This window comes from Pleuronectes platessa, chromosome 17 (assembly GCF_947347685.1).
Source record: "Pleuronectes platessa chromosome 17, fPlePla1.1, whole genome shotgun sequence".
Taxonomy (NCBI): Eukaryota; Metazoa; Chordata; class Actinopteri; order Pleuronectiformes; family Pleuronectidae; genus Pleuronectes; species Pleuronectes platessa.
The window spans coordinates 19,963,235-19,988,876 of NC_070642.1; the positions used below are offsets into that span (position 1 = coordinate 19,963,235).

The window sequence follows — 25,642 nt, forward strand, 5'->3', positions numbered from 1 at the left end:
TCCCTTCAGGAGATTCAAAATCTGTCCCGAGGAGTTTAATTTGGATAATTCAGTTGAAGAACTATATATATATGAATTTCGGTTAATTGTCTCCATAACTATCAGTAGCCTTTATTATGCAGGTGTCAACGAGGTCAGAATTTGCTCTGTGTTTGAATCTGAATCCTCTTTGTTCCAGATGAAGAGGAGCTGCTGATCGAACGCAGCGCCCACACCGGCATGGTGAACCCCGGTGACCCCTGGCAGACCATCCCGCACCCCGGGGCCGTGGCGCTCCTCACGTACCGCATCCGGGTGCGGTGTGACGACAACTACTACGGCAACAAGTGCAACAAGCTGTGCGTTCCTCGAGACGACTACTTCGGTCACTACCGCTGCGAGCCCTCAGGGGCCCGGGTGTGTCTGGACGGCTGGATGGGACCCGACTGCTGCACAGGTGAGCTGCCGGGGCCTGGACCGGTTCATGTCCCCGACTCGAGGCTCATGAAGACACTGAGATGTTGTCTTGTTTGCATCAATAAGTTGATTGACCAATAATTAATCTAATTGTCCAAACTCATTGATCCCAAGACCCTTAATATATATGTGATTTACTACACAAGTGAATAATGTCACAGGGACCAGAATCAATAATCTCCAATATTTTCCAATTTGGCCTCCATAAACTTCTGAAGATTATTTGGTGCTCAATATATTAGCCAATAAAAATTTCCCATTAGTTGCTGCTCTATATTTTGCAAAAGGGATTATTGCTATTGATCCCTGAGTCGTGTTAGAACGCGGCTGTTGAGTTGGTGGGTGGTGATGGAGAGAGAGTGGGAGGGGGCGAGCGGAGGGCGGGGGGGCAGCATCTATAAATCACCGGACTGACCTCGGGAGTCGAAGGTTGAAAAGAGGAGGGGAGTGCAGAGGTGGCTTTTTAAGAAGAAAGGGGGTCGTGTTGTACATGCAGGCCATAAAGTTGCCTCGCCGCCCCCCCGCCCACCCCCCCATCCCCTGGTCAGGGTGCCATGAATCCTGGCGTCGTGTTGCACTTGTTAGAAAGACGGCAAACAAACAAACCATCACTCCTCCTCCTCCTCCTCCTCCTCCTCCTCCTCCTCCTCCTCCTCCTCCTCCTCCTCCTCTCCCACCTCGTTGCCTCCCTTTCTCTTCTGAAACGTTCTGATGAGAGAAGATAGAAGATTATTTAAAAAATCATGTTTTAAGCTGATTCTCTCTCTTTCTCTCTTCTTGCTTTTTTTTTATTCTCTAGCAATCTGCAAACAGGGATGCCACCTGTTACATGGCGGCTGCGCTGTCCCCGGGGAATGCAGGTATGAATATGAACTCTTTCTTTTTTTTGCAGAAACAGTTTTTTCTCTCTGCAGGATCTTCTGGGCGATTTAATATCTCAGCTAACATCTCACTTTTGTTTGACTCGTATTGTTTCGTGTTGCCTTTTTCCTTTTGAAATCGATAATCGGCTCCTGTAAAAACAAAGGTGGAGCAGTGTTTGCCTTGCACTCCTCCGTGTTTCATGTGCGAGAGGGATTTCAGATGCCGAACCCGAGACGCTTCACTTGTCGGAGCCTGCTGCGTTTCCCTCTGCCAGCCTTTCCTTCCCTCGCGGGCATCTCCGCCTCGGTTCAAAAAGAAAAGGGCAGCGCCGCGCCTGCCTCCTCGTATTTTTAGCCGCCCGAGGTCCTCCGCTGAATACCAAGCGTCTTGTCAGCTCGGGCCTGAAAGAAAGGGACTCGACGGTGTGTGAATTTGACCACTGTAAACGTGCCCCCCCCCCCCCCCTTTTCCCCACTCCCCAATCCGCATTGCAGTCTCTCTTGAAGGGCAGGGGGCAGAGGAGGAAATGAATATCCCACCGTGCTATGTCCATTTCCCTAAAGTGGAAACGAGCGTTAGATAAAGCCACTCGGAACGGGCCCCGTTGCTCAGCTCTTCCAGGATGTGGTGCATCCCGTCGTCATTTGGAAACCCCCCCGCCCCCCCCCACACCCTTCCCACCCACCCACCCACCACCTCCTCCTCCTCCTCCCACCTGCCGGATGCAAAGAGACACTCGCCTCCTCGTTATTAGGGAAATAAGGTTTTTTGGCTCGGAGCCGGTGGAGCAGCAGGGGATGACCAGCTTCAGGAAGCTGTTACACATTTTCTTTTTTTAATTGTTGCTTCGACCTCGATCAGCCGGCTACATCCTCGCTCCAGCTCGCGGACCAGACAACGGAGGGAAGCGCCTTCTTCTCATGAAATGTCAAGCTGCAGTCAACAGGAAAGGGTTGACATGAATGGAGGAGCGGCAGTAAACACTCTTCCTGCAGTGGCATGAATTCACTGGAGCTTCAGGTCCCAGAAAAACATGGCATTAAATCCTTTTGCCGTCTCCTTTTTCATTCCCTTTATTCCCTCCTGGCTTTATGGGCCTTGCCCCGTTCGCCGCCGGCTTTTTAAAGAAACACAAAAGCCCGGTACGTGCCCGGTGTTACGACTGTGCATCGAGGGGGATTTTTATTAGCACACATTCGACTTGTTCTGGCGTATTTTTAACACATTTTTCACTGCTTTGAAAAACATTTAGCAACCTTTGACATGTCGAGATGCTGGAATCCGACTTGAACGCAGCATCGTGCCCGTACCTGCACGTGTTCCATGAGTAAACACGATATCAACGTCTCCTCCCGAGCTTTAAAGGGACGTGTTCGGGTTTTCCTCTCCCGAGTTCTGATGCTGTTATCCCCTCATTGCTGTCAGACTCCCGAGCAGCTAATCATGTGCAGTGGAAGAAGAAGAAGCATGACAAGTATCCCCCCCCCCCACCCCGCTGCCTGAGAGTGGCAGTGATGTCTGAAGGCAGAGGCAGCGGTGCCGTCTGCAGGAGACTGGAAATAGCAGTCAATTGACAAGACAGCTGGCTCGACGACACCGCAGCCTTGGAATAGCCGATTGCTGTCATGAAGCTGCAGGCGTGTATACACACTGCCGTCTCCAGCCCCCCCACCCCCACCCCCAACCCCCAACCCAACCCCCATCAGCCCCTTCCCCGGCTCCCAGACTCCAACACAAGCACTGGGAGCCGCTGGAAGTATTCTTAACCCCTCCTGCCCTGGAATCTTACCCTCCACCGAGATTAGTCGGCAGGAGGCGTCTGGACGGGGGGGGGGGGGGGATGAAGGGAGCAGGTACAATGTTAGATGCAATTCCACTTTTGGACATGTTGCCTTCGAGGGTTCACGTCCCTTTTGTAGAGCCTGACTCGTATATCAGCTGGCAGATGGTTTTTTTTTGACAGTAAACACCAAGATCATCAATCTTCTCCCACGGATTTCCTGAAAACTTTATCTCCTGTTGAACAATAATGAGCTTGTTCTTTAAAGTTCCTTCAATAGAGACTTTTCAACTTTTTTTCTTTTGCAGAAAATGAATAAATGAACACTGTGTCTCGTTGTCATCATTATTTACACTCGACTATCTGTCGTTTAAACTTCAGGAGAATCATCAATCAAAATAAAGTTTAACCACAGGTGAAGAAATAAGGGGAAAAGATTAACGGTGTTTTTATTTTGGAATCTGTGTTTGACAGGTGTAACTACGGCTGGCAGGGCCAATTCTGTGATGAGTGTGTGCTGTACCCGGGATGCGTCCACGGGACCTGCAACCTGCCCTGGCAGTGCAACTGTGAGAGGAACTGGGGCGGCCTGCTGTGTGACAAAGGTACGACAAAGTTGTGTCAGAGTGTCGCACAAACTGCTGAACTTATTTCCATGAGACCTGGTGGAGGGATGGGACACGGGCGAAGAAAGAACCCATTAAACGTTTGAGGCAGATCCAGGGTTTTGGCCAGATTTCCCAGGAAATAACTCCTGGATCTGGATGAAAGAAATCTGACATATTAATAATATATAATATCTGAGTTTGTGCAATTTGGTGTAAACGAAAATGTGGATCAATCAGATTTAATGAGGTTTGATGAGGTAAAAGATGCTGGCACAGTCTTCACCTTCATCCTGCTCCTCCCCTCCAGCTATAGTCTCTAAACTCGATTGCCATTTTTCTCATTAACATAAACATTTCTTCTTTGCTGCTTCTCAATTATGAGAATTTATTACCTCCCTTGTTTTAAAGTGACAGTAACCTCTCCCATAGAGTTTGATGTCTTCTATAGAAAGTGTATTTTAGATGTAAAAAACCGGCCTCATCATTAATATGTGAGTGAGAGACCTTCATATGAGGTCTGGGTTCTGCAGCTGGATAGTTTTACTGGCCTGTGTGATCCGAGCAGCAGCAGACACTCGATCCCCCCCCCACCACCACCCTTTGTCACCGAGGGCTCTTCAGGGGATGAGACCGGGTCCTAAGATCCCGAGTGGAGACAGATCCCTGCTCATTTATTTACCAGCCTGTACCGTGACCTGGCCCTCAGCCTGAGGATGGCGTGCAGGAGGCGGATAGGGGAGCTCACTCTGGAGGTGGAAAGAAACTGGTTCCTGTTATTTCTTAGCCTCCGTCATGATGCAGTGAAGCAGAGTGGTCGAGAGAACGCTCTGTGCTTCCTGTCGAAGTCTGACAAGCTTCCTGGGAACCTCCCGGCTGCAGAGCGGTTAAATGGTGGAACGAGCAAAGAGCCGTCTCACAGGCTCGGCCCAATTAGTCTGAAGACGCCAAAGCTGCTGACGCTGAAGTGTAGATGCAGGAGTTTATATTTTATCTCCCGTCCCGAGGTGCAATGTTTAAAAAGACGCTCGTACAGCAAAATACGTTTGTTTTTCAGTTTTCATTTATTATACAGGGTGCATGTGACCTGGCTAATGAGGGAAACCATGCATTTTAAATACAACTGTACTATTTAGTGGATTTAAAATCACCACTCACGATCAAATCCACATGTTTTGGGGCAGAATTCACTGTCACTTCAGTTTTTTGTAGGTTTGTAAGCTGCATATTTAAAATAACTATTCAGTCGTGATATTAATCTGTGTTCAAATTGCATTGTGTCTCTCTCCTGGTCTCCTCCAGATCTGAATTACTGCGGTCGCCACCATTGTGTCAACGGAGGAACCTGCATGAACACCGAGCCGGACGAGTTCCACTGCGCCTGTCCACCGGGCTTCTCCGGCAAGACCTGTCAGATAGGTGAGTGGGGGGGGGGAGCACACTGGATTATTGTAGGAATTTGAAGAAGATGAATACATGAGAACATGAGTCCTGTTTTTGATTTTGACCGTGTCCCCCTCCTCTTTTTCTTTCAGCCGAACACGCCTGTGTCTCCGACCCCTGTGCCCACGGTGGCACGTGCCACGAGGTCGCCACGGGGTTCGAGTGCCAGTGTCTGCCGGGCTGGGAGGGTCCGACCTGCGCCAACAGTGAGTCGCCCTCGCTCCTTCCAGTCTCCTCCTCTCTCTCTCTCTCTCTCCTCACCCTCTGCTCTGCGTCATTGTGTTCATGTTCTTAACAAAGTGTGTGTTTTTTCAGATTTGGACGAGTGTGCGTCCAGCCCTTGCGCCCGAGGGGGAACCTGCATCGATAGGGAGGACGGCTTCGAGTGTGTGTGCCCGCCGCAGTGGGAAGGAAAGACCTGCCAGATCGGTGAGTGTTCAAATCCCTCGTTCCTCAAACCAGTAAATTCCCCCCCGAGGCCCAGCAGACACTCACTGTCCTGGATTAACTGTATTCTGGGATTAAAACCAGCGACCTGAGCCCCACGGCCTCAGTGCACACTTTAAATGTCCTGGATGAGCCGGCAACACCCCACAGCTCAGAGTGTGTGTGTCTGTGAGTGAGTGTGTGTGTGTGGTTGTGTATTGTTTCTCAATGAGTTAACCAGCTACTAGTGCGTCTACATCCGGTGGTTTGTTAGTCACTGCCGGCGGAGCTCGTTCCTATGTCGCTCACATCCCAGCAGGCGGACGTGACCAGCACCGAGCCAGGAAATGGATTATGACCGGTAAACAAAGTTGGTGTGTGTGTGTGACTGTATGTGTGTGTCTGTATGTGTGTGTGTGTGTGGAGATAGGAAAGAGATCCCAAGAGTTCAGTGTCATCTTACCAGCTCAGATCTCGGTTTACGGGCAGCTATTGGCCTCCTGTCTTACCTGGCGATTGGTGTGTGTGTGTGTGTGTGTGTGTGTGTGTGTGTGTGTGTGTGTGTGTTTGTGTGGAGTGTTGGGTTTCACAGAGAGAGAGAGAGAGAGAGGACAGGTGTGTGTGAGTGAGCACAGAAGGACTCCCCGCGGAGCTACCCCCCCCCCCCCCCAGCCCTTACCATACCACCAACCTCCCCATCTATTTGAATCTTCAAGCAGCAGGGCTTTTCTCTGGTTTGCTCCACACCGACATGTTTGTCAAGTCTTGAATAGAAATGGAGTGTTTCAGTAGAAGCAGCCCGGTCGGCGTTCCGGTGACTCACGGCCGGTAACTGCCACTGATTGTGTGTTTTTCTGGGAAAACATTAAGAGGTGATGAGTGAAATGACTGTTTTGTCTCTGAGGCTCTTTGGTCGAATCCATTCCTATTGTACTGTGTGAATAAAAAAAATGTAGAGGAAGTGGATTTGACCCGATTTTCCTCAAACTGTCGAACTGTGTTATTTTAGGGATTTTTCTAGAAACTACAGAACTAAACGTGTATATTAGTATTTTAGATTAAAATAACATATATGGGGTAAAGGATTCCTTCCATTCCTTCACTTTTATAGTTAATTTTTTTCCCGTCTTCCCCCCCTCCCCCCTGGCTGGTTCCTACTGATGGACTGGGTCTCCCTCTACTTCCTGCCTTCACAGATACGAATGAGTGCTCAGCCAATCCCTGCGCGAACGCTTACGCTTGCAAAAATTTGATTGGCGGATATCACTGCAACTGTTTTCGGGGATGGTCCGGACAGAACTGTGACATCAGTCAGTATTTTCTTCCTCAGAATCACTTCATCTTCTTCCTCTGGCTCTTCTTCAGCTGACCACTCCCCCCCCCCCACCCCCTTCCTCACTCTTCCTGGACACACAACATATAAGTGTGTCACTTCCCCCCCCACACACACACATGTTGTAACCAGTTCATTTCTTGGGAAACCAAAGCTCCGACGCTGGAGTCTGAAACCTGCATGATCAGTTTCTCTCTCTCTGGATCCGCTGCATGCTCAGGTCCACTCTCCAGGATCTGTCTGGCCTCACTAGTTGTTTCCTTTTTCCAAACTTTGACTCAATCTGTGCACATCCCACTTTGTAGACTTCACCTAATGATTTAACGAGGTGATGACGTGGGCCTCCTTTTTTTAATCCCCACGTGAAAATGTTTGTCTTTCTTTTGTTTTTGTGACAATTAAAATGAATGTGAAATGTTGGCGTCCTCCTCAGATGTGAGCAGCTGCCGCGGTCAGTGCCAGAATGGAGCCACATGCAAGGTGCGGCTGATTTCATTTCCAACTTCAATATGATGCATGCTTATTTAGTTCCACCCTTTGACCCTTGACCTTTCTGCCTGTTTCCTCAGGAGGCCGCGCGGGGTTACCACTGCCAGTGTCCTCCAGGCTTCGTGGGCACTCACTGTGAAGTCCAGAGGAATAGATGCGACAGCGCTCCGTGCCAGAACGCCGGCCAGTGCCACCCGGTGCTGGACGGCTTCGTGTGCGAATGCCCGCCCGAGTTTGCAGGACAGCTGTGTGAGGTGGGTCTCGGGTTCCACGTGTCTCAGCAGTAAAGAGAGAGAGGAGCGGGGGGGGGGAGGGAGTATCTGAGGCGGCGGCGGCAGTAATGGGATTAAAGCAGCGACACTTTAGACATGTAGAGCATTTCTACTGCGGTTGACTGTGGGAATCCAAACCACAACATCATGATGATATACAGTAAGGGGTTGAGGTTGTGAGTTGGATTCCTGCTCTGCTCTCAGTTTCCACAGAATGAAAAACACACTGTGAAACCGTCATGTTGTTTGAAAACACGAGGGTTCACGAGATCTTTGATTTCTCAGCTCCTGAAGCAGAAAGAAAAACATTTGATATCTGGATCAATGCCTCTTTAAAACTTGCCTAGTTCCCCCTCCTCTTCCTCTTCCTCCTCTTCCTCCTCTTCCTCCTCAAACACTTCTGTCACTCTGTCAAACCCGTTAATCAATTAGTAAAAACAAGGCACCCCAGTTTATATGAAATGCAGCAGGTTGTGTTGTGTTTGTGGAATAATCTCACACCACTGGGCTTCATGCTATCATCAGAAATCTGCAGGGTGTGGGTGTGGGTGTGTGTGTGTGTGTGTGTGTGGGGGGGGGTAGACTACTCAGAACAATTTAAAAATACAATACAGCTGCTAAGGTGAAACGTATTAATAGTTCCTTGACAGCCACTTGGCTTTTGGAAACTTGTAACAACGTGTAAAAGCAGTAGCAGCTCTGACCCCGTCCCTCCTGAGCCAACTGTCAATTGTAAACTCAACGTGCCAAATACTTGTGTAATGCTGATTTATTTATTGTTTATTTCACTTCAAGCGTCCCGTTATAAATCAAATGTGTTCTTTGACTCACACGTTAGATGCCGGTTTCCCCCGCCGCAGCCTTTTCTACATTTTGAGGCGTGTGTTTGAAGTTTTTAAAGTAGGTTAGCAGTGAAAGGAAAAGGACACTTCACCAGCGTCTCCTGGGTCCTGGATGGAGGACATTGCTGGTCAGGAGCCAGATCCTGATTTAGCATCTCCACTATAAATATGAGCCTCCCTGAATGAGGTGATGCTGGAGCTCTGCCCGCGTACTACACACCTCTGATGTCTGCGATGGCACGGTGCACATTCCCCCCCCCCCCCGCTCGGCTTTCCTGTGTTGTTCTGTCAAATCTGGTTTCGGAGATTCATGTCATTCAGAGCCACCAGCAAGTCAAGGTTTTAATATTTGATGAATCCTTTATGACCATATAGGGTTGGCTGATAAAACGGTATCAGTAACTATCACAGTCATTATATATACAGGGCTCCTAGGGTCATGGAAAACCTGGAAAAGTCATGGAATTTTAAAATGTGTTTTTCCAGGTCTGGAAAAGTCATCTAAAAAATAAAATCCCAAAAGTTTTGGAAAGTCATGAAAATTTGTTATATTCATGTTTTTTTTACGCTGAATTTCGAAAAATTCATATGATTTTAAAGAAATACCCTCAAAATATCAGCAGGCATACCTGGGTTTGTGTCATTTAAATATATATATTTATATACTACATTTTGTCACTTTATCGCTTTTACACCGAGACTTCACAAAATGTTCGGTCATGGAAATTTGGTTTAAAGTTATTGAAAAGTCATTGAAAAGTCCTGGAAATCTATTGGTCAAAATGTGTATGAACCCTGTATATATATATATATATATATATATATATATATATATATATATATATATATATATATATATATATATAGTTTATACATTGTGCAAACACAGTATAACATATAATTGGGGTTCATCACAAATGCACATTCTAAGATTCTTCTCCTGCTGCTGTTCAAAATGTCGCTGTGACCCACTGAGTGAATATTTATACACACTTGTCCTCAGACCACACACACAAACCAGTGGTAAAGAATTAGTAATAACTTTCTCTGACAGTCGGGGTAAAGCAAACCGAGACCTCAGATCAGTTGTTCTCCTCCGACTCCCCCGATCAGCACCTTACATGGTGAAGGGGTGCACCCCCACAGTTTACACCCTGTGAGCGTCTGTTTACGTGAACTCAGAGGGTTTCACTCTGACCTCTCGAGACAGAATATGTCACTGTGGCGTCTAGATCGGCTCTTTGTGTCGTGGAGGTAACAAGCGATGATTTATCTTTATTATATTTTCTCCGTGTGATGTCAGGCTAGAGTCCATATTTGCCCTCGCGTTGGGTTATCGTCCTCTCGCCTGCTCACCTCCTCTCTCTCCCCCCTTCTCCTCCTCGAGGCGTCCGTCTCAGAACAATCTTTCAGGAGGAAGATGTGAAACCAAAAGCGTGGATCCCCTTGATGAGCTCAGGGAATGTTCCTGAAGCTTCCTCTGCTCTTTCCTTTAGTTTCCCAGCTGAGCCGCTCACCCACACAGACTCTAGCTCTTCTTTCTCCAGCTCTCATTTGGCTTCACTTCACTTAATAATCTAAATAATCACCCACAAGCCATTTGGATGAGCATCTTTTGAATTATACATTAATATTGTCTCTGCGTGGTTTCCACAGATCCCCAGCTGGTCCCCCTCTGACGCCTGTGATCCGAACCCTTGTGAGAACCAGGCTCAGTGTCACAGCATCTATCAGGACTACTACTGCGCCTGTCCCGAGGGCTACGAGGGACAAACCTGCGAGCGGCTCAAAGAGACCTGCAAGACCGTCCCGTGTCAAGGTGACGGGGGGGGGGAAGACCTGCGCTGAATCCTAAAACCACTGCTTCATGTTAAAGACCAGTATTTAAAACCAATCTGTGTCTTTTGTCCCTCGCAGCGATCGACAGCTGCACCGTCACTGTAGCGTCCAACGACTCGGCCGGAGTGCGCCACATCTCCTCCAACGTCTGCGGCCCGCGAGGTCGATGCCAGAGCCAGCCGGGGGGGAACTTCACCTGCGTGTGCGACCCGGGCTTCAGCGGCTTGTACTGCCACGAGAGTACGAACAGATTTTAACCTCCAGTTTTACATCTGAACTTTAAAACACACATTTTTCTTGTCATTTACTGAATTGTTTACTTACATCCATGTTTTATCACAAAAACAACACAAATATCACGAAATATGCTTTTAAAGTGTTTGAACCTCTTTTCTTAGTCATTTTAAGTTATGTTTAAATCTAAATAATATATAAATAAGAGATTAACTCTAACATATTATCATGTTTTGTAAGCAGATACAAGGACTTTTAAGAGTTTGTGATTATTATATTAAACTGTTTTCATTACATTTTCCCAGTGTAACATAGCTTTAAACATATCTCCTGATATAAAGTAGAATCACAGACATGACATAAACATAATATAATAATCTAATTTGCCTACAACTGTATTACAGTGGGTTTTAAATAACTTTACATGCTTTTTATACATATTATAAGGTTGAAATGTGACAAAATATTGTACAAAAATTAAATTTTTCTGTCTTTCCCTCCACTAGACATCAACGACTGCATCGACAGCCCTTGTGGAAACGGAGGAACCTGCATCGACGGGGTGAACTCCTTCCAGTGCTTCTGTCCCGACGGCTGGGAGGGGCGACTCTGCGACCACAGTGAGTTCATGACTGATCCGGAACCTGCTCTCTGCTCTCTGCTCAGCTCCCTGAATAAAACACTGGTGATATTCTAACCGTGTGCGTCTCCCTTCGCCCTCAGACGTCAACGAGTGCGGACACAACCCCTGCAAGAACGGAGGCCGCTGCGTGGACCTGGTGAACGACTTCTACTGCGAGTGTGCCGACAACTGGAAGGGCAAGACCTGCCATTCCCGTGAGTTATGTCCACTGTGTGTTAACGTGTGTGTTTATGTTCGTACTTTGCCGCGGGCCCCAAACTCCCACATGCTACATATCTCTGTGTGTGTGTTTTGACAACTGAAGCGTGACCTCCACGTGTTGGATCACAGGAAATAGCTTCTGTTACCGTAAAGGAAGTTGAAATCACATGAATCACTCGATGTCCCATCCACTTACATGGAGGAGGCACCTTTCTTGTGTCTCCTCTCTTTATAATCAGTCTGAGGTGCAGTCTGTGATCTGAGTGTTTTGTTTCCCCCCCCGCCCCAGGAGAGAGCCAATGCGACGCCACCACCTGCAGTAATGGAGGAACCTGCTACGACCACGGAGACGCCTTCCGCTGCGCCTGTCCACCCGGGTGGGGGGGGAACACCTGCAACACAGGTGAGGCCTTCGGGATGATGTGTTATCAAACCATAAAGTATGTTTTTAATCTATCAGATCCTCATCCTCTGTCCTCTGTCCTCTGTCCTCTGTCCTCCCACAGCCAAGAACAGCACATGCGCCTCCAGCCCTTGTTCCAATGGTGGAACCTGCGTGGGGGGGGGAGACGCCTTCACCTGCATCTGCAAGGACGGCTGGGAGGGAGCCACCTGCGGCCAGAGTCAGTTCCTCTCACACACAACTAACACAGAAATCATGTGCTTATTAACGATCTCAAGGAAGTTTATGGTTCTTCCAAGGCTGCAAACGGAAGTGACATCTAACAGTTATGGTCAATCTCCTTTGTCGTGCAGTTAAAATAGGTTTTATAAAAGACATTAAGGCCATTTCTTTATTTATATGTATATGTGTTATGTAATTTATATTGATTGAGTCCCAGACGCTGCTGCTGCTACAGAGCTGGTTGTCTTAAGTTTATTAATAAATGTGAAGCCGATAAGTCGAACGTTTCTCATGAGCCACAAACAAACAGAGAGAGATTTGACAGACGCTCAAATGTCTCAAATATCACACTAGCTGACCGAATATTAGAAAATATTTTTATATTTATGAAAATCTACACTGGAGTTTCTGTATCAAATGAAAAAGAAAATGTCTGACTTAGCATTTCTTGTGTTTCTCGTCTTCCACAGATACAAACGACTGCAACCCTCATCCATGGTAAGTACCACCCACCCCCACACACACACACACACACACACACACAAAAAATCCATCTTCTTGCCTCCGTCCTCTCCACACTTCACTCAGACCCTGCATGAAGGAGGGGGTGAAGGGCTAAAAGCTGTGGAAGTTGTGCTTAAATCAAGCCTCAAAGAGAGAAGGGGGGGGGGGGGGGGGGCTCGTATACTGAATAGGACGGAGAGAGAGAGAGAGATTTTAGGTTTGGCTGTATAGTGAGTGCAGGTGGGGGGAGGAATGTCAGGGAGGAGGAGGAGGAGGAGGGAAGGGGGGGGGGGTACGTGTCCTATTCTTCCCGTGCGACCTGGGGGTGGGGGGTGGGGGGGGGCTTTGAGGAGGACTGGAGGAGAGGCAGGATGAGAGGAGGGGAGGGACTGGACACGCCTATTAGCATCTGAAAGGTGGAGGCTGGTATTGATGAGTTGAATTGAGCCGCGTGACCCCCCCACCCCCCCATCACCACACACACACACACACACACACACACACACACACACACACACACACACACAGACACACAAACGATGTGGCTTTGTTGCAGCAGGGGAGGATGTGGCTCTTGTGCAGCTTCGTCTAATCGCTTTTTTTTAATTTCCTTTTCTCTCACAGCTACAATGGCGCTATCTGCGTGGACGGAGTGAACTGGTTCCGGTGCGAGTGTGCTCCTGGTTTCGCTGGTCCCGACTGCAGAATCAGTGAGTAGAGACAACCAGGAGCTATATGCAAATATACAACCACCCACCCCCCCAACTCCCTGAAGTAGTCATGGGACCAAGTGTGGTGGTGGTGGTGAGGAGGAGGAGGAGGAGGAGGATGGATGGACCGAGGAAGGAACCAAGGGAGAGGGTGGACGAGGAGGAGATGGACACATTGACACCTAAATGCAGGACCGGGGCGCCGCCCTCTCCCTTTTTTTCTTGGTCCTTAAACGCCTCAGGGGTCAGAGGTCGTCCCTCCTCCATACTCGCACAGTCACACAAACACACACCGAGGACAAATTACCCAGTGACCCTGAAATTCTTCTTCTCTGCTCCTTTGTCTGGGGCCGGATAGCGTTCACCTTTGCTGTCAGGCTTGAATCTGAGTATTCGCCCCGAACCGTGCTCATGTGAAATCTGGGGGACAATGGTCGGCCTCTCAAAAGATTGTTGGTCGGACGGCACAATCGATTCGTCATCCTTCAAAGAGCCGGGCTCATAACAGAGAGGTTGATGATTAAACATGGCCACTATTTACCCCTTGATCCTCATATGACATTTTATGGGGTTTTTATTTTGCCCAGGCTGTTGTTGGTCTTGACCCAGGGGCTCATCAAATTGATCAATGACAAAATGGGTCACGAGCTATTTTGAGGCTTTTTGTCAAATTTTTGCAGTTTTTATTGAGACGCATCGGCCAATCTTGAACGAGTGGTTAATCTGCCTGCATGTCATACACCTACACAACCAGCAGGGGGTCATTGGACGTGGTTAGGTCCCTGTCATGCTAGCATTTGAAACGCCGACATTTTCCAATGAACTCGCTGTCATTTGTTGGTTCTAAGACATTTCCTGAACATTCGGAGCAGATTCAGCTGTTGCTCTTGAAGAGTAAAGTGTCCATTGTCCGTCCTAAAGTCAAAGTTGTCTTCCCCTCACAGACATCAACGAGTGCCAGTCCTCTCCCTGTGCCTACGGAGCCACGTGCGTGGACGAGATCAACGGCTTCCGATGCATCTGTCCGCTCGGCAGGACAGGAGCCAGATGTCAAGAGTGTAAACAGCCTTTTTTTTTTTTTTATTTGCTTTGGCTTAATAATTCAAGACATATCTTTGTATTCAGATCATCGAGACACTAGAGTAAACATGCGTCTCTGTGTCTTTGTGTCTAGTCATCGGTATTGGGAAGACGTGTCACTACGCTGGGCTGCAGTTTCCTCATGGCAGCCGCTGGGAGGAGGAGTGCAACAACTGTCACTGCATCAACGGCAAAGTGGACTGTACCAAGGTAAGAGGGCCACAAACAAATATCTGCTGTTCTTTACTAACTTGGTTTTGTCCAGTTCCAGTCAAACAAACCACCAATGACTGTGCCCAGGGATACAATTCCACAAACTGGATTTGATTTCCCTCTCTGTTTATTTCACAACTATTACAAAACGCAAAAATAAATCGATAAACTAGTTCATGTAACATTTCCAGTATGTAAAAATATAACAATATTCTTTACATCACAACCAGCTGGGTCATATTTGAAGTTTTAACAGATTTGTCTTTGTTTTATGATGGTAAACATTTGTTTGAGTCTTTGAGTCGATTGTTTGATCAAAACCTACTTTCTGAAGACACTTGTGTTGGACAGTTTCTCACTACTTTCTGGACAAATCGATGTGTAACAGAGGAAAATGGCCATTAAGAACCACAAATGAGATATTCATATCATTAGCTGGTTGTTATGATGCTCGTCACATGCAGGGAAATAGAAATTCACATTCTGATCCCGTGTCCCCAGGTGCTGTGTGGTCGTCGGCCCTGCCTGCTCCAGCCCTCAGGTCAGCAGCAGTCCTGCCCTGCTGGACGCGAGTGTTCAAAGCACAGCTACCTCACCTGCTTCTCCCCCCCCTGCCACCAGTGGGGGGTCTGCTCCATCGCCGGACCCTCGCCCCCACAAGTCACCACCAAGTGCCAGCCCAACAGCGGGCACTTGGACAACAGCTGTGTCCGCATAACACTTGTTCTCAACAGAGACAAAGCACCACCAGTGAGTCATGTCTCAGGGTGGTTCCTGTGTTCAGATGCTCAGTCGTGGTATTCAAGTTGTGTTGTTGTTGTTTTTTTTTGTATCGTTGCTGATCAGTGTGCGTTTGTTTGCATGTGCAGGGAACAACTGTGGAGAACATCTGCCATGAGCTGAGGTATCTGTCGAGCCTCCGGAGTTTGGCGAAGGACCACGCGCTCCTCCTGCTCTGTGACGTGTCTCCGTCCAACCAGGATGCTGTGAAGGTGGCCATAGTAAGTGAATGTGCATTGTCCAATTCTTACTTTGTGCGTTATCTTTCAAAACCACCACATCTCAGCTGTGGTGGAGGTCATAAGCTCCTTTCCCCAGTGCTGACTGGCACACATTTAGTTGGTTGGGACCCAAATACCCAAACAACTGCTGCTCTTGGCTACAATTGCTCACTCACACAGCCTGTTGTCGGTCAGTTTGATGGAGGTGTGGGTAAAATGGACAAAATCAGTTTAAAGGGACAGTTTGAAATTCTAGAAAACAGGTTTAATTTCATTTTCTGTCTCAAGATACAAGAAAACGAATGAACTTTTTCTTTTATTCCACTTTCTGTGACTTATTCCTTTGTGACTCACTTTAGTTCGGGGTGACTTTTTACTATTTAGACTCTTAATGAAACCTAATCGTGTATACTTTGGACTCTTTTGACACATTGCAGTGAAGAAGAGAATAACAAGAGGCTCAGTTCCTGGTTATTGGGTCTAATCTCTTCCATGTTCTCTGGTTTGTTTCTCAGTCTTTCCAGCCTGAAGATCTACAGGACCTCAGTATGATCCAGAAGGTTGCCAGCGCCATAGAAGGCACCTTGTCGAGGCGACACAACAGCAGTATAATGCTGGCTGTCACTGAGGTCAAAGTGGAAACGCAGGTCATGCCCCCCTCAGTGGGTGAGTAATAATTAACAAAGGTGTCCCACAAGGGTTTGTCATGGGCCCCTTTTCGGTTCCTGATTAATCCACAGATGTTCTCTGCAGTGTTCTTTAAGTTTCCTCTCTGTGTTCGCAGACTACCTGGTGCCTTTACTCTGTGTCGTCTTCTGCCTGCTCTGCCTCTTCTGCATCATCGTGTGCGTCTGGTGGACACGCAAGCGGAGAAAAGAACGTGAGAGGAACACGCGATCAGCTTCAGACGACAACGTGAACAACCAGTGGGAGCCGCTCCGGATAGTCGTGGGTCGGGCTCAGCAGCAGGAGCTGAAGGAGAGCAACAGGGAGGCTGAGCAGGAGCGCAAAAAGCTCATGGGTCCTTCCTATCGGACGTGTGATGAAGGGGAGGAGGAGGAGGAGACGGAGGGCGAGCTTGAGCTCGAGGAGGAGGAGTGTGGAGGAGCGGAGGCGGGGAAGCAGCCAGTTTATAAGTACTCTAAGACTGCAGTGCAGTCCAGTGGGGGAGTGGTCTGTACCCAGCACAGCTCCGGTCCCCCCCTCAAAGCGCCTCACCGGACCCCAGGCTACAGCCCCAAAGACAACCGCTGGAAAAATGTCAGTGCCGTCCTGAGCGGTCAGAAAGGCCTCAGAGACCACTGTGTATAAGACATTCAAACCAAGGACTCAATGCAATGTGCACACGAGAGAAGCTGCTCGGCTGCAGCTCTGCTTATTTTCAGACAACTTTTGGAAAGAAAAAGAGGCTTTGTGTTTTAAGAAGCCATTCTTTGTTTTCGATCACTGTCACCTGAAACGATTTTTTAATTCAGGAGGCTAGTGCACAGTGAACCACCTTTTTTGCTTATGTTCGCTTAATATTCTTTAATTATGTACAGAAGGAGCTGAAATGTTAACGTTCTGTTTGCGTGAGACAAAAAAGAAGCTCTCTGCAATTTTTGTTTTACGGATTTGTACCATTTAAGAAATGATGAATCAAGAAAAAAGGAGAAAAAAACAACTTGTATAAAGTTTTTTTTGTTGTTTGTTTACAGATTATGATTTAGTTGAGTTGTCAGCGGGCTCCTGTTCAGTGTCTGTGGGTTCAGACACACGTTAAAGGGACGGTGAAGGAAGAGCTTAGAGGGAAGTGTCCTGTTGACGTCACAGCAACAGAAGGAGAACTTCCCAGTCTCTGTCCGGCTTCGCCCACTGGTCCACCCGTGGCCATCATGCGCCAGCCTTACCAAAACACTTGGCCTGGAGGGGAGAGGGGACAGAAACCCCAGTGCCTACTATGTGGCCTTCCATTGTTTTTTGTTTTATTTTGCTCCTGTCTCTCAGTCGTCTCGGCTGAAAGCTCCGTTTGAGGATTTTCTGCAGTATTTGAGATGGTAGCAAGTGCCTTTCTAAGAGCTGTGTCGAGGCTCCGAGTCGCGCTGCCCAGTTTGACCTCCTCGTTCTCAGATCTCAAAGGGATATAAGTGTACATTTAGAGAGTTCAGTTTCACAGCAACGCCATTCAAGGTATTTGATCAAAACAGAAATGAATACTCTGTACATATGTGTAAATACTAAGGAGTCGCTGTGTATATTTGAAGTAACTTAAAGACAAGTCACACATTTTTATTATTATTATTGTTATTATTATTATAATTAATATTATTTTTATTTTTTCTACAATGCCATTCCTTTTATTTATGCCAGTCGAAGATAGGCAGGTTTTATAACACTTCATATCCAGTCCCACAGTAGAGAACCTTTACGCTGAGGTACCACCGATGAAGGAATTTATGAAGGGTTTATAAATGGTTTGTTATTTTGGGATGCATTTTATATTTTGTGACCCGTCAACAGTCTCTTTTACTGCTTTTTAGTTAATGGAATAAATAATTGATGGTTCTTTGGATTCCTATTGACACTCATTTCATAGAATAAAACGATATAAGGGCAAAACTTCTGCTATTTCCCTTGGTTTCTTTCTTCTGAGAACATTCACCCTTTGATGCTCGAGTCATTTTTTAACTTTATCGGTTCCTTGGTTGTGGTTGTTCAGGAGCAGGATTTGCTTTAATAGTTCTTTTCCATACAAACACTTCCAGCCATTTCTAAACCCGTCACAAACCCTCCAGCTGCAGGTGCCTTAATGTAACGCAATTATTTGTGTAATCAATGGTCATCTTTTCTTTTTTATGTTGTTGGTTTGTTTTCTTTATTAAGGAAAAAGTCATTCTTTAAAAAAGTTGTGTGGCGTGTTTCAACTGCTCTCACTTCACGATCATGAGATCTCTGGAATAAAACACTGATGGAGGATTTGAAAAGTTTCAAATGAAACGGTCCACACTCGTGTCTCTTGAGCGATACAGGTGTGGACGTCAGAAGGACAAATGTGGACATCATGCATTTATCCTCATTTTTGGTTTAAAGGCGTCAATGAAGGGAACGATATTTGCTGATGGTTAAATTTCATTTTGCAAACAATGCAAATGTTGTTTTCTCTCTTTTGTTTTAAGTTACCAACTCAGTTCTAAATCACAAGTTTTTACCCCTTTTCATATCACGTCTTTGTCTCAAAACGCCATTGTTTGTTTTCTGTACATGGGACACGGCAAAATAAAGAATTAAAGATGCATCACTACTGGTGTTAAAAAGCTGAATAATGCATATTGTATACATTTTATTCTTCAAGGGACGTAGGTTAATTTTGTACAAAGCGAGAAAAAAAACAAGTTTCCATTCTTTTAGTGGATGTTTAATTGTTCTAAATAATCATCCCAGTTATTTATTAAAGCAGTTTTGACACATCTTCATCGCGCTTGTAATATTTGGTTTGATAAAGGTCCATGTGTCTGTGCCGGAGCTTTCGACCGCCTCACTTCATTCAGTTGTCATGAATTACTAATGTACCTATGGGTCATAACTATTACATATTATATAGACGTTATTTAAAGATAAAAAGTCCTTTATCAGTCCCACAAATTTGCAAAGTCACAGCAGCAGAAGACATCACATGAGCAGCATGCAGTACCTGGGGTGAAGAAATAGAAATATACAACAATATATAGAAAACAAATATCTATAAAACTCTATATTAGAGCAGGACAGTCCTAAAACCTCAAGAGACTAAGTAGTTTCCTCATTAGCCCTCATTAATATATGTCTTCAAAAATTTGAACTGATGACTGTGTCATATCTAAAAGTGGCGGAGAGAGAATTGATAAACAACCCAACCCATCACTTGTATTTTATATATATATATATATATATATATGATTCATTTAGTTCACTGCTGTAAACTTGATAACTCTTCTCAGAAACTTTCCTGTGTTCACTCTTCAAATGAGATGAAGCTTCAACCTCTAACGTCTTTAGCAGCAGAGGTTTGAAACCCTGCAGCACTTGCCCTCGTGCACGTGGGTCGATCGATCGCTCCCATCTCCTCACCAGCCTCCTCGCCGGGCCGCCATCGCTCACACACACACACACACACACACACACACACACACACACACACACACACCAATAGAACCGCATCTCCTGTTCTGGGCCGATCCGGTCTCCGCCAATGAGAAGCTGGCCTGATCGTCCTGGTCACATAAAGATGTGAATGTTTCATGAGTAATGTTATGATGCTGGGGCGGAGTGGGGGGGCGGGGTGGCACAACCACCACCCCCCACCCCCACGACTCCCATGGGTGCCTAATGGGAGCGTGTGTTGTCGGAAAGGCCGGATCGACTTACACAGTTTTGTGGAAGTGGAGGAGTCGTAGGGGGAGAGAGAGAGAGAGAGAGGGAGCTAATCATGTTTATGGATGTATTTATATATGGATGATGGTAGAATATTGTCCTTATTATCTCTGCTGAGGAGGTTTTCATTGCTATTCGATTGCAGGAGTAAAGCAAGAAGTAAATAATAGTTGAAATAAGACAAAGATGTTGATATAAGATGTTGATTTGAGGACTAATATCGATGAGGGGGGGGACATGTGGTGACACCTGATTGGATTTAATGGGCCTTGGTGGAGGAAGGTGCCAAATGCACTTCTTTCATATCAGAGTATTGTGTTTTACTTTTGCATAAATGCTTCATGTCTGAATTAATGTGAACCATCAAGTCTTGGTATTCAAGGTTTTAGTGATGCCAAGTTGCCTGTTTGTCTTTACAGCCTGTCAATACCCCCCCCCCCCCCCCCGCCCCCCCCCCCCCTGCCATCCCAGACTGCATCAGTAAACTGACACCAGATTCCAAAAGTGGCTCCTTACAACAGCCAAGACGAGAGCCAAGGACATCTCAGAGCGCTGCGTTTGTAAACACCGAGTACTCTGCTGCTGAAGGCAAAATGGCCGAATGCCTTCGTCGGGGGGGAAAGTACGGAGAAGCCGTGACTGCCTCGGTGTCTGTGGTCGAGCCGAGGCCGTGCACGTGTGTGTGTTCTCCGTGCACACTCACAGTCTGACTGACGGGGAGATGGTATTTGTATTTTGTGTGTGCTCTGCTGCCTGTGGCTGCTCGGTACATCTGTTGATGTGGGTCTTTGGGACCATCTGACAGCGGAGGCAGCTGGGTGACAGGATTTTAGGCTAAGCCCCTCGTCCCTTTAAACACACACACACACACACACACACACACACACACACACACACAACACATACATGCACACACACACACCAAACACGGCCCTTACAGCATATCGAGCTGGCACGTCCTGGCGGACAGTGGGCTGCAGCTGGCACTGTGGGCAGACTGAGGCAGGGAGACAGGCCACAGTGTCCTGACTGTATCACTATGTGTGTGTGTGTGTCTGTGTGTGTGTGTGTGTGCACGGCTGGCTGGCTGGCACTGCAGGTCTGTTTAGTCGCTGCAGTAACCCCCACACGTACCCTCTGCACCAGGAGGTGGAGGGGGGGGGGGGGGGGGGGGGGGGGGGAGCAACAGAGTGTCTTGCAGTGCCAGAGCAGCTTTTCTGGGACAACTGGTGTGTGTGTGTGTGTGTGTGTGTGTGTGTTCTTCATGTCGTATACACAAGTGTGTTGAGATGGAACATGGATGAGGCCAGGGAGGAATCAACCGAGGTCATGAAGACAAACATGTGAACTATAAATGTACAAAGGCGGCTTCGTGTTTACAGGAAACTAATTGTTATTAATAAATGGGGACATTAGTCTCCCATAGAGCCACAGAGCCACAGAGCTGGGTGAAGTATCTCCACAGCTTCTGTTATGCACATATCTATCCATGTATCTAGAATGTGTACCACATGTATTTTAGTGCAAACTGAAGGGCTAAAGAAATGAGAAGCACTTTAAACGTCAAAGGTCAAAGGTCAAAGGTGGGAGTAAGCAAACTGTGAGCTTTTACATCTTCTTCCCAACCTCAGCAGCCCTTGTGCACACAGACACACACTTACCATGCAAACACACACGTCCAGTAGCACGAGGACGTACAGGTGCACGTGTTGACCGAATCTGGCCTTTTAGCATTTGTCATTAGAGAAGAAAACACTAAACATGTCACATCCTCAAACACACACGTCCACATGTTGCTTGAGACTAGATCTTTATTCTTCTTCAGACGCAATCATATAGTTTTTCCTCTCTATGTTCGGTTCCACATATTCCGTGCATGTCTGTTTGTGCACGCTCAAGTGACCGTGTGCAGTGCAACCAGACACCGTGCTCAGTGACATGCAAGGTCAATTTGCACCTCTCCCAGCCTGAGTGACACCGGGGGGGGTGGGGGGTGTAAAATATGCCCAGGAGCTCCTCACAGGCAGGTCACAGTATGTACAGTACAACCGAGTGGATCCCAAGCAGGAAGGTAAATGTTGTCTCAGTCAAAAGTTCATATGAATACAACTTTATATACGTATTTAAACTTTATTTATAACCTCACTGAGTGTCCTGTTCACGATAGTAATACTTAAATACAGTTTTTAAGTACTTTTGATGCTACATTACAGAGGGAATACTGCAGTTTTTAGTCCACTACTATTATCGGACATTGTTAAAGATTAATCCAGCGGTTTCCCTCTCGTCTCAGTCGACCGGGTGGTCAGGTGGTGTCATTAAACAGCAGGGGTTTTCCACAGCGGCCATTTTGGGTCATGGTGAAGCAGCAGGTGAGCACAGATGTTACAGATCTCATCCAATATGGCTCTGCTCTGCTCAGGTGATCGACCTGATCTGTGGTCAGCGTGTGGAAGTGAAGTAGAGTAAATCAAGTAAAGAATCAGAATCCCTCCTCTGCCCCGAGGCCCAGGAGCAGTCATGTGACCTCCTCCACCTCCAACACACCTTTTTCCAACATGGCGGCCGGTTTCAAAGTGCTTCACCCGAAGCTGCTGCTCCTTCTCTGACCTTTAGTTACACCGGGATGATGATTCTGCAGCCGTCACCAGTTTGATACCGTGTTCAAGTCGAAGTGGTCCGTCCGAACTTGTTGCCTCAGCTTTGTGCACAGAACGATTGTGTCAATGCCACATTTTTTGCTTTCAACTCCTCACAAACAATTAACTTCCTGCAGAGGACGACAGCTGCTATTCACCGACTGTAAGTAAAGGCTGCTTGTGTTAACACGCTTATTGTAAGTCAGCGTTTTGGTTGTGTTCAGTCATGTTTGTGTGTGTGTGTGTGTGTGTGTGTGTGTGTGTGTATTTGTGTTGCTATCTGTGGGTGATGGTTTGTTTCTGGTTGTGATGTGGGTGTTGATTTGACATCACGTTGCAAAGTGTGAATATTTGACCTGGAAAGTGAGCAAGATAGAACACGCTGAGATCGACACCAGAGAAATATCAATCGATAAATCACATTTTATCTGCACATCTCATATTCACAGATCATAATTTATCTCATAGATATTAACAACACGAAACATCTTCTGTTCTTAACCCTCAACAAGAGTAGGGAGAGAAACTGATAAACTAGAAAAACTAACGTAGAAACCGCCGAAGGTCGCATGTTCGAATCCCTCAGGACGGACACAAGTAAAACAGATGTAACTGAACACATCTACAAAATAACAGTATTCACGATATTGAGTAGAAGAAACAGTTTATACCACAAGAGTCAAAGTTTAAAGTATTTATACATCATAACTGTCTGATAGAGATGAAGGGAGCAGCACTGATAAATGAATTAGAGGAGTTATTGTCAGTAATGATAGAATATTCATAGTATTATGTAAAACTGTCTTGTTGTAAATATCTGTTAATGTGACTTTTACTCTTAGATCTACACTTATATACTTTTTAGTCATTTATTGGACAGAATGTGTATTAACTTCTTTAAATCTTTATCCTGACTCCCCATTTGTTTTTTTATTAGACAGGGATTTAACGAGCTGTTGCATGAACTTGCTGAATATTTTCTCGTGGAGTCAATTTATTGCGTTGTTTGGTTCCGGTCTCTTCAGCCTCTCAGTGCGTGCGAGGTGTTTCTGTGCTTTCAGTCAGAATCAGCGGATTTCTTTTCACCGGCACTCCTCCCGTGACTCAGCCTCGACTCGCTTGGTTCATGATGAACAGGGAAATTATGAGAGGCGGATTTTGTAATATCACACATTCCACCGGTCGGTTCGGGCATGTCACAGAAATATGTTGCCTTGAGTCATGTGAAGTGTAGGCGAGCCACGTGTTTGAGAAATGAGCGATCAAACAAACTGGAACTCTCTCGTCCAACATTCACAGCTTTGATGGAAGCTGTGAAAATAGATGTTTTACTTTGGAATGTTTCATCACATCTGTCGAGTTTACTGCTGAGAAGATTTGCCCTGAATTATGAGTCTGTGAGCAGCTGAGCTGCAGCATGTAGGTGTGGTGCCTTGCCCAAGGGCATTGTATTTGTCCAGACAAATGCACCATGGTAATGTGTCATTCTTTTATCAGGCTTTAACTAACTATTATTTCCATTATCAGTCCTTCTCAGGTTAGTCCCCCACAAATTGTTAAAGGACCCGTATAGTTTATTTTCTGTACTCTGCTCTATTTTAAATAAACTGTCTAACTCGATGTATTCTCGAGTTAAAGTAAATGTTGGATGAATGAATGTTAATGTACTTTGAGAGGGGAATATTGAAAATGTATTCAGTTCACTGTCATATACGACGCATGAAAGCATCTATATTTTTGTGTTTTTTTCTTAAAAATGTACTAAAAAATTTTGATTAGCAAAAATAGAGTTATAAAATGTTTCACCAGACTTGCCCAACTACACAAATTATATAATGTTTGAAAGCTCCGGGTCTCTTGATTCTGTCTTCATGAAGAATTTTACAATCCCTATTTTACATTCCTTTTATCTTCAAAGCAACATTTCTGCATCTTTGTGCCTCTGAAACTTTTATTTAAAAATGAACTCATCATCTTAATGTTGGCTGCTTGCGGCTTTTCAGGATTAGAGGTTTTCTCACATACGTGGGGGTAAACTGACTATTTTCACATTTTATTTTGGGAGCCTTGAATTAATCACATGAGATGAAAGATCATTGATGATTTAGATGCTCTCTGAACAAGATGTAATTTTGACCTGGTTTTGTGGTATTTTTTTTTACAGTGTACTGTGACTTCTTGTCTGATATTGGCCAATGAATCAGCTCCATGTGATTTGAACCTATCGTTTTGGAACTGAACCAGATGTCAGAGGATAGAAGACAAACTTCGATCTGATTAAATACAAAATGACTCAACCCAAAATAAGTCAACAATCCATTTGAATTATTGATTCGGATCAATCAGAGACAGTTTTGGAAAGCGAGCCCGACTCTAAAGAGCGGCTTCCAGCTTTGTGATGGATCGGTGTTTAAACGTCTCTCCTTACCCTGTTGATGGAGACGAGGTGAAAGGGAAACTCTCCAGAAGAGAGAGAAATCAATTCATCAGAAACCCACTCGATCCTTTAATCAATTCCCTCGACTTGACACTTGACGGGCGCGACCTTAGGACGGCCGATCAGAGGTCAACTCCATCTGTCCTCGATCAATTCAGTCGCCACCACCCAATGAACGGCTAATTTAAAGTTATGGGCCCGAGTCCCATTTAAAGATAATTGATTGGATTCTTCTTTCAATTATCTCCTTTTCTTCATTAAGACCTTGAGGGATCTTGTGCATCATCGGCGATAAATGACGGATCGTTTATTGAGCGTTCACAACCGAGACAAGGGGACGTTCCATCGAACATCTGTGAGTCCCAATCAGATTAGAGAGGAATACTCCGAGGCTCCGGGAACACGGACCCTCCGACTGGAGGTCGCGTGGGGTCACGCTGGGACCCGGCAGTTGGCGTGGAGAAATAAGGGCACAGCTGGGAATAGCAAGTGGATGGATGTGCCGCTTGGCAAGGTGCCCGATGTGACAGCTGATTTAATAAGGAAGGTCTTTTATCCTGCAGACGAACATGTCGCCGCTGCAGGCTTTCTAACAGAAGGGGGGGGGGGGGGGTCTC

At 46.3% G+C, this 25,642-nt stretch overlaps 1 protein-coding gene across 1 annotated transcript in view; it reads left to right on the forward strand.

The window, feature by feature from the left end:
• The window catches only part of jag2b (jagged canonical Notch ligand 2b), a 38,601-nt gene extending 19,735 nt beyond the window's left edge, over positions 1-18,866 (forward strand). Inside the window, exons 4-26 of the mRNA XM_053445725.1 lie at positions 179-436; positions 1,256-1,316; positions 3,575-3,705; positions 5,008-5,124; positions 5,241-5,354; positions 5,464-5,577; positions 6,771-6,884; positions 7,341-7,387; positions 7,477-7,650; positions 10,167-10,329; positions 10,428-10,589; positions 11,090-11,203; positions 11,307-11,420; positions 11,717-11,830; positions 11,934-12,050; positions 12,523-12,550; positions 13,181-13,266; positions 14,211-14,324; positions 14,441-14,556; positions 15,061-15,309; positions 15,429-15,560; positions 16,076-16,226; positions 16,345-18,866. Of these exons, the coding sequence (XP_053301700.1) occupies positions 179-436; positions 1,256-1,316; positions 3,575-3,705; positions 5,008-5,124; positions 5,241-5,354; positions 5,464-5,577; positions 6,771-6,884; positions 7,341-7,387; positions 7,477-7,650; positions 10,167-10,329; positions 10,428-10,589; positions 11,090-11,203; positions 11,307-11,420; positions 11,717-11,830; positions 11,934-12,050; positions 12,523-12,550; positions 13,181-13,266; positions 14,211-14,324; positions 14,441-14,556; positions 15,061-15,309; positions 15,429-15,560; positions 16,076-16,226; positions 16,345-16,871 (3,317 nt within the window). The 3' untranslated portion in view covers positions 16,872-18,866. The remainder of the gene's footprint in view (positions 1-178; positions 437-1,255; positions 1,317-3,574; positions 3,706-5,007; positions 5,125-5,240; positions 5,355-5,463; positions 5,578-6,770; positions 6,885-7,340; positions 7,388-7,476; positions 7,651-10,166; positions 10,330-10,427; positions 10,590-11,089; positions 11,204-11,306; positions 11,421-11,716; positions 11,831-11,933; positions 12,051-12,522; positions 12,551-13,180; positions 13,267-14,210; positions 14,325-14,440; positions 14,557-15,060; positions 15,310-15,428; positions 15,561-16,075; positions 16,227-16,344) is intronic.
• Positions 18,867-25,642: the final 6,776 nt, after the last annotated feature.